General features: G+C 53.2%; 1 protein-coding gene across 1 annotated transcript; it reads right to left on the minus strand.

The window, feature by feature from the left end:
• Positions 1–3,337: 3,337 nt before the first annotated feature.
• On the minus strand, positions 3,338–8,980 carry LOC135378746 (uncharacterized). The gene is made up of 2 exons (XM_064611832.1): positions 8,945–8,980; positions 3,338–4,001 (listed from the first exon to the last, which is right to left on the minus strand). The coding sequence occupies exon 2, from the start codon at positions 3,999–4,001 to the stop codon at positions 3,471–3,473; it is 531 nt and encodes a 176-aa protein (XP_064467902.1). The 5' UTR covers positions 8,945–8,980; the 3' UTR covers positions 3,338–3,470.
• Positions 8,981–9,185: the final 205 nt, after the last annotated feature.

Consider the following 9,185-nt stretch of genomic DNA (forward strand, 5'->3'; position numbering starts at 1 on the left):
TGCACCGCATACGCACGGGCAGCGCCTTTACACCCGCTTTCCTGCACAAGATAGGAAAAGCTGACTCCCCCTTTTGCCACTCCTGCCAAGTCACAGCCGACTTTGAACATCTCCTCCTTCACTGCAGCAACAACACGGAGGAGTGCAACACTCTCCTTCAGAAAATATCACACCCCAATGGAGCACCCCTTCTCAGCCTGGACATCACCCATCCAACTAGATCCTACACAACCAGGCGAAAAACCCGTGACGCCCTCCTCCTTTTCCTCGAAGAGACCCAACTGCTCGACTTCCTCTAGCTCCCCCTCTCCCCTTCCTTCCCCCTTCCCCCTCCCTGAAAACGAAACGTGCCGCCAACTTTGAGCAGGCAAACCTCGTTTTCTTTTCCAAATTACGTCACTACCACCACCACCACCCACAAGTCAGCCCGACATCTATATGAATGTCGTCAAAGTCGCACACAACTCCATGGATGAGTTCTGCACGTGGCTTGATGCCTTAACTTCCAGCTTTGCCTGCGGAAGGGAGCTGTAACTGAAGGTGCCTCGAAGATCTACTCATATGTGTGTAACTGCCCTCGAATATGCAACGTCAAATTGTCGCCGGGAGACAGATGTCGGTAAATGAGGTCCAAAGGCTCCTGCAAAATTGGTAACATGTGTACGACATATGTAACTACGAGTTTATATTTGACAACAGGCAAAGTTGAGGTGGGCAGATGCCTGAGTCACTACTATCATAGAACCGATGTCCAACATCTTTGGATGCAACAGAGAAGATCATCTTGCACATATAAATATGTAAAGTGCATGTCACGAGGTAGAGCCACGTCTGAAATGCACTTCTGCATATTTGCCAGTATGAAGCAATCTTTAGACTGTTCAAATATTAGAGCTATATGCAAATACTGAAGAGGATAATTATCCAGTCAGACCAAATTGTGATTTGAACATAGATGGTCCTAAATTCCTATTTCGAAGTGAAGAACTCGTCCAGTCGAACGTATTCGGGTAGCTACAAAACGGCACGCATAAGATCAAGTGACGATCTACTATGGAGTGAATGCCAACCCCCACATGTAATTGTAGGTTACCGCACGAAGAAAGTGTTGTTCCTAGGAGTCTCGAACAAGTTCTGCACTGTCTGTGCAAGCTCCAAGCCAGGAGAGAGCACAAAGGAGCATCTGTGCTACAAAAACGGACAGCAGTTCTACTCACATGGAGGAAAACCTCGTTGTTGAAGATTTCAGGCGCAGCATTGAGCTGCGTGGTCTAAAGTACACACGGCTGATTACTGGTGGTGATTCCGGAACATACAAGGCAATCCTTGAAGCTGCACCGTACCAACATCAGGTTGTTCGTAACGTAGTGTGTCGCAACCAACTTCTTCGAAACTATGTTACTCATCTTCCGAGATATTACAAAGAGGACAACCCCTGTTGCTCAGGTGTTGAAGAAGCCAGTTCTGAACAATAATGTTCGACTTAGGGTTGGAGTTGCTAAGGCCATTTGGTTTCATAAGGAGCAGCAAAATATTCAGAACCTGGTGGCAGATATGTGGTGGCACATGAACGATTCTCGCCTGACGGTGATGACGGTGGCGGATGATCGAGGCTTAAGCCTCGATCATCCGCCCTACTCCCAAGACCTGGCTCCAGGGGACTTCTGGCTGTTCCCAAAATTGAAGTTGGCCATGAAGGGGACACGGCATGACTCCACAGAGGATATTCAAGACGTTGCGGCGAGGTTCCTTAGAGCCATACCGAAGGAGGACTTTATGCACTGCTTCGAGCAGTTTCACAGGCGGTTCCGGCAGTGCATTGAGTCGGCGGGGGACTACTTTGAATGACCCATAATAGAAAATAAACGTTGTCAATGCCTTCCATTTTCTTTGACAGCAGTCACCTTTTCACTGGGACATACCTTGTACGGTCTCACTCAAAACCGGATCCACCAAATGGTCTACATTTCTAAAACGGCTCAATCCACCTTACACACCTGCAGACTCTCTTTCATGAAGCCCTGTTACAGGCCTACAGGACCTTCTGCGGAGAGAAGATTGGGTACTTTTTCTCTGAAACTGGTTGTCAACACGAGGGAACAACACAAACAACTTTTCCGAAGGCATGCATCCGTATCCTCAGATATTCTCCTTGGAAGAACGAAGACGTTCAATTCTGTAGCCCCGGTCAATTTTGTTGCTGTCATACCGGAGAAGTACTTGAGGCACGCGTCCCTAAACACGACTCTTTTATGACAAGCTATGCAAAATGATGCCACAGGGACAAAATTGTCTCTCTGGAGTACAACGTGTATTCTGCTTTAAGTGCTCAAGAAACAGAAGAGACATACGGAGTCTATGCAGATATTGGAACATGTACCTATGAGGCAGAAACACAAGGTACGTTTTGCAAGCATCAAGCTTTAGTGTACAGAACATGTGGTGGTGTCTTCCCCAATGCAACAGCACTTACTGCAGAACATCGCCAAGACTCTCGTCTCGACTTCACACCCTACAAGCGGCAGCCCAGAGCCGTCCGTGCCAACTTGTCATCATCGTCAGCTGGTCACACAGACTCCTGCCACTTTTTGGTCTCTTGGTCCGCGGTCTCCTGAGCGTCTTGAGTTTCCGTCACCGGAACTATTGAGAATTAATTGAGTATGTAGAATTAATGCCCCTGAGGGATTGGTGTAGTGGGTGTGGCCTTGGTTTTCATGACACTGGCAGCATGCAAAAAAAGAAAAATAAATAAAGGAGAACGACACGCTAGGATGCGAAGAGATCTATCCTCTACCTCCTTTCTCCCCTGCGCCCTCTTTCCCACGCTCCCTCCTCCATGTTACACGTTTCTTCACCATATATAAGGGGCTCACCACTTAAGCTATAGACATACATGCGTTCTGGTAAACCACGTCTTCCTCACGTCGTGACTCTATCCTCGTCGTTCCTCGCCGATACAGAGAGTGACTACGCATTTAATTCGTATTTTTTAGTGCATAGTGCTCGGCCCATGCAACCTGCATAAGCTGAAATAAGTTATGTACATGAAATAGCGCCTGTCCCTGTCCGCTCTGTGTCGGACTGTTCGCGCTCCTGGGTTATGACATTTTAGCAGCTGTGCCAACCTTCTATCTCGTTGTAATAAGTTGGACGGACCCCCATTGTACATGAAGGAGAATTTTTCTTCACCCAAAAACTTTGTGGAAACCTAAGTTCCCACAACCTCGGGGCGTCAGCCCGTCCGTTCCGTGCGCGAAGGAACAAGCAGCACAACAGAAATTCAAACAGACATACCAGGTTTATTTCACGTTCAGACAGCTTGCACCCAGCAAAAACCGCACAACGAAAAAAGGGTCTTATCCAGCGGATCACCGCTTTTATCCCTCTGCGTGGGGTACGCCCCCCTGGAGCACGGCTGCCCCCTATCGCCGTAACCCGTGGCGCTCTCTTATCGCCACACCCCCCCTCCCTTACAGGGTCATGAGGTCGTCCGACAGGTCTAGTACGGCGTCGTCCATGGCTGAAGAGGGGGCAGGCGGCGGAGGAGGGGGAGGCCTGGTCTCCACCAGAAGTTCGGGTCTGAGCCGCCTGAGGGTGGAGAGGGCTGTTGTCACGTCGTTGGCTGTCCGGGCGGCCTCCGTTCGGGCCTGGTGAAGTGGGCCCCGGCGGTGTGTCGGACGGTGCAGGTCGGGGACCAAGCAGAGCGGGCATAGGATCCGCTTCTCCTCCGCAGTGAGGGGCTGTAGGGGATCGGCCGGGTGGCGGTCGGTGAGCGTCAGACCGCGAAACGGAGCCGGAGTCTGTGTGGGGTCGTCCCCCCGGAGGGGCCTTGGCTGGTGAGCCCACCGTGTGCGGGATGCCCAGGAAACCGGCTGTCCGTGGGACACAACTGTCCAAGTGGCCACGGAGTGGTGCTGGGGTGGATCCGGATCCGGGCGGCTTCCGCGGGAACGGGAGCGGGCAGGTGCACGGCGGGCGGGATGCTGCGGACGTCGTTGCATCTGAGAGGAGATGTAAAGGGAAGCGGTGAGAAGGCGGCCTCAAACCGTGGGCGCCTGAGAAGGCGTCCCCCCAAAACAGATAGCGGAAAACTGTGGAACAGAAATCACACTACTAAAGCACTAAATCACAAGCACTATGCTTAGCGATGGAGATAGTGGCAGCTACGTGCGCCGCCTGCGGGGACGCAAGTTGTAGCGGCTGGACGCAGGTCCGGGAACGGGATCCGGGTCCAGGTCTTGGAGGGAGGCAGGTTGCGAATCTGGCTCCTCTCCGTCAGGGTCTCGGAGATGGTAAGACTTCAAGTCCGAGATGTGAACCGGCCCAGTCTCTTCGCCGGTGTCGCAGCGACGAAGCCTGTAAGTGAGGCCGGAGGAGCACGCACTTACCTCGAAGGGGCCATCCCACCTATCTGCGAGTGAAGCTGCAAAGCCTCGTGACGCATCACTTAGCGGGTGAGTCCGCCGAAGGACGAGGTCACCGACGCTGTAGGTGAGGTTCCGACGTCCACGGTTGTACTGGCGAGCCTGGTCCAACCTTGCGACGTCCAGGTTCTCCCGAGCCGTCCGGGCTGCATCGTCCAGTCGACTCCGGAGGTCCTCAGCAAACCTTGAATAAGGAGGCCGGGTAGCACCATCCCGGAGGCCCAGAGCATTCTCCACAGGAAAAGGGGCCTCTCGTCCCAAGTTCAGGAACGCCGGGGTGAATCCTGTAGACCTATTGACCGTCGTCCGCGTAGCGAACGCCAGCTCAGCCAGGCGAAGATCCCAATCACGGTGGTGCTGGCTAGTAAAAGCAACCAACATCATTTTCAGGTTCCGATTAACACGTTCGGTAATGTTAGCCTGAGGGTGATACGGGGAAGTCTTCTTATGCTGAATGCCTAAGACAGCGCAAGAATCTGAGAACACCTTACTTGTAAAGTAGGTTGCGTTGTCGGTGATCAGCTGTGCGGGAAACCCGAACCGGCAAAAGGTGTCGAGTAACTTTTCCCACACTCTCTGGGAAGTCAGTGTCCTGAGAGGAAACAGCTCAACCCATTTCGTGAAATGGTCCCATCACATCACAAGCAACTATCTGCCAGGGTCTATTGCTCTGAACAGGCTGTAAGCGCCCAGGGGGTAAACCACCACGAGGTTTCGCTCTCTGGCATACGGGACAAGTACGAACATACTTTGTTACATCCTGCCTCATTCCTGGCCATGTCGCAACACGACACAACTTTTCGTAAGTTTTCCTGCCGCTGCTGTGACCTGCCAAGGCCGAGTCATGAAAGTAACGTATGAAAGACTTACGCAACTTCCGTGGCACCACGACTCTGAACGGGGATGAGCCGTCGTCCTCATCCGCCTGGGGTATGTATCTGAACAGGATGCCATCCTCGCCCAGCAGATAGGAGTCGTGCCGTCCGTCAGTCGTTCCGGTGTCCGCCGAGTCTTGCTCAGCTATCCACTGCGACACCCGCTGACAAAGGCTGTCCGCTCTCTGAGCGTCTAGGAGCTGCTCTCTGCTCACGACCGTGCCCCAAGACGAAGATACGTCTCGTGCCACCTGTGCTGCTGCCAGAAGTTGAGAAGGCGCCTCGGTGCCTTCCTCTTCCCCCTCCGGTAGAGGCGCGCGGAACAGCGCGTCTGCTACCACGTTTGTTGAGCCCCGCCTGTACTCCACGTTGAAGGAGTAGCCTTGTAGCGTCAGGGCCCACCTGGCAAGTCGTCCAGACGGGTTATGAAGCCGCTGCAGCCAAGAAAGTGCCTGGTGGTCAGTCTGGACAGTGAAGGTACTGCCGTCCAGGTAAAGGTCGAACTTCCTGAAAGCGAAGATGATCGCCAAGCACTCCTTTTCCGTCACGGAGTAGTTCCGTTCTGCCGGATTCAGCGTGCGACTTGCAAAAGCCACTGGACAAAGAATAGCGTCATGCTCCTGCAAGAGAACTGCGCCAACACCATAATCGCTTGCATCTGTTTGCACAACAAATGGTTTGTTGAGGTCGGGCAGATAAAGCCTAGCCGTATCAGCGATTGCTTGTGATAGAGCTCGAAATGATCGTTCCTGCTCTTCTCCCCAATTCCAGCGCGTGTCCTTGCGCAACAACTGGTTAAGCGGCTGCGTTAGCTCGGCACAATTAGGAATGAATTGTCTGTAAAAACCAACCATACCTAGGAAGCGCTGCAAGGCTTTGACGTTACCGGGAACCGGAAAGTCCGTGATCGCCTTTAGCTTGTCGTCGTTAGGACGGATGGTCCCTCTGTCCACCACAAAGCCGAGGAGGCTGATCCTAGACGATGCCAGCTGCACCTTGCGGGGGTTGATAGTAATGCCCGCTTCGTTCATCCTTGCAAGGACGATTGATAGGTGTTCCAAGTGTTCCTGAAAATTTCTAGAAAACACTACGACATCATCCATGTATGCCATTGCGAAATTGTACTTCGCATCTCCCAACACTGTATCCATCAACCGCTGGAAACTGGCGGGTGAATTAGACAGTCCGAAAGGCATTCGTACAAATTCAAACAAACCTCTATGGCACGTAAAGGCTGTTTTTGGGACATCCTCCGGGGCAACTTGGATTTGCAAAAATCCTCTACTACAATCAAGCGTTGAAAACACAGTTGCATTGCCCAGGGAATACAAGATTGACTCAATGGACGGGAAGGGGTAAGAGTCCCTTACAGTTACTGCGTTAAGTCGACGGTAGTCGACGCATAACCTAGCCGTACCATCACGTTTGGGAGCCAGAACAACAGGAAATGCCCAAGGGCTCCGAGACCTTTGAACTGCACCGGTTTGGAGCATTTCGTCAAGAGCAGCGTCTAGCAAAGCACGCTTATGCACACTCAATGGTCTCGGATTACAACGCCAGGGCCTAGCGTTACCGGTGTCTATGCTATGCTGTAACACAGACGACTTACCCGGTTTTTCGGGAAAGATTCCGTCAAACTGCCGCAGTACTTGTTCAAGCTGACGGCGTTGCTCCTCAGGACCATGGAATGACCCCAAGACAGTCGGCAGCCGAGACGTTTCAACAGACGCTGCCACAGCTTGCTGTGCTGTGCAGTGTTCCCGTGCTGCGGCGAAGCGGAAAAATCCCGACGAGCCGTGGTACACGTATCCTCCATTGGGCAGGTCCAGCACCAACTTCTGCCGGATGATGAAGTCTCTGCCCAGGATAACAGGAACTGCCAGGCCAGGAAGGTGCACGAAGCGCTGCTTTCGTCGTCTACCATCCAAACGTACCCAGAGCACAACTGCTGCCTGTGCTGGAACGGCGTCATTGGAAGCAAGACGAAGAGTGACATCTGTGGATTGCAATTCCACATGCCGCGATACGCAATGCTCGTAAACACTATCCCCGATAAGGGAAAGCGTAGCTCCCGTGTCGATAAGGGCGATGTAATCTTTACCCAAAATTCGAACGGCGATGTTTGGTTCCTTATCCTCGATGTAATCTCGGACAGAAAAAGCAAGAGGAGCCAAAGCATCTCTTTGCGTTATCTTACCGCTTGCAAAGCTAGTTTTTGACTGATCAAGGCCACGGATAGTAACCGTCTGCTCGCTTTCTTCGCAACTTGCCGACGTCGTTGAGCGAGCATTCATGGACGCCGGCTGCGACCGTTTCCCGATGGCACATTACGGGTGTTCGGTCTTTGTCGCGGGCATTCCCGACGAAAATGGTCAGGGCTGCCGCAATTCCAACAGCCGGTAGGCGCTCGTGGCTGCGGGGGCGCAGGATGATGCCGCTCCCGCTGCCGTGGGGTTTCGCTAGCTGAAAGGCCAGGTTGACCGCGACTTCGGGGCGGGACGGGTCTGTCAAGGCTCGTTCCTGCGGGGATCGTCCTCTGGTCATAGAGGAACGGATCTAGGGCTCGGTGGGATGACTCCGCATTGTCTGAATTACGGGGGTTGTCACCCAAACCTGTTGCATACAGGCGTTCGACCGAGGCGGCTCCTCCCGACCACGCGCAGCGCGGTTCCAACGCTAGCTCCGGGGGCGGAGGGGGCCGGTATTGAAGCTCTGCCAGGAGGTCGCCTTGTATTGAACGAGCCTCCTGGGCCAACGCCTCAAGGGTTTCAAAGCGATGGGCTCTTAAGTAGGGCCGGAAGCGCGGGTGGCACTGACGGATCGCCCGTGCGACACGCTGCTCTTCCGTAGCAGTGGGATCCGCTCTGCTGTACAGATCCTGCAATGCCCGAACGAATTCAGATAAGCTTTCCTCAGGATGTTGAGTACGCTTATGTAATTCCTCTAGGACACGGTATTCGTAATCCGGGGGAAGGAATTCGTTTTTGAACCGCTCCTGGAAGTCCTGCAAGGACGTAAACTCCGATTGCAACCGAAGCCAGCGGGCGGCGTCTCCGACCAAAGCAACCTGCAGGATGCGTTGGATTAGGACTTCATCCGAAATTCCCATACCCGTCTGATAGGCGGTGAGGTCATCCAGGAAATCGGCAACAGACTTCTTATCGGTGTAACCTGAGAAGGTAGGCACCGGTAAGTTGAGTCGTAGAGGTGCTTGTGCCTGCGGCGGCGAAACCGACCCGGCATCCAGGCGTTGAACCACCAACGAGCACAACTCCGTCATGCGTGACAGGAGTTCTGCTGTTGTGATGGCGTCTGACTGCGGCGCGGGCACCTTCGCCTTGTCAGCCATCAGCTCCGAGGGCTCGTCCACCGGGTGGGAGCTGAAAAACTCAAAGAAACACACGAAAAACGCACACACAAAAAAACAACGGCAAAAAAACTAAGAGCAAAAACTGTAAACTACAACAAGTACTAACTACACAAACTCACAGTGCCGCGTGTTCCCCGCCACGGGACGAACGAGCTCGAACCCCAAACGTTGGGCGCCAGTTGTGGAAACCTAAGTTCCCACAACCTCGGGGCGTCAGCCCGTCCGTTCCGTGCGCGAAGGAACAAGCAGCACAACAGAAATTCAAACAGACATACCAGGTTTATTTCACGTTCAGACAGCTTGCACCCAGCAAAAACCGCACAACGAAAAAAGGGTCTTATCCAGCGGATCACCGCTTTTATCCCTCTGCGTGGGGTACGCCCCCCTGGAGCACGGCTGCCCCCTATCGCCGTAACCCGTGGCGCTCTCTTATCGCCACAACTTTTACGGGGTTTGTAGGAAAGAATGAAGATAGAAATTGCCAGAAATATTACTTTTATTCGCATGTAAGCTAGA

This window comes from Ornithodoros turicata, chromosome 1 (genome assembly GCF_037126465.1).
Source record: "Ornithodoros turicata isolate Travis chromosome 1, ASM3712646v1, whole genome shotgun sequence".
Lineage (NCBI taxonomy): Eukaryota > Metazoa > Arthropoda > Arachnida > Ixodida > Argasidae > Ornithodoros > Ornithodoros turicata.

Bases quoted from the DNA above. Each gene is read 5' to 3' on its own strand.
- LOC135378746 (XM_064611832.1), bottom strand. From the start codon at position 4,001: ATGCAACGACGTCCGCAGCATCCCGCCCGCCGTGCACCTGCCCGCTCC.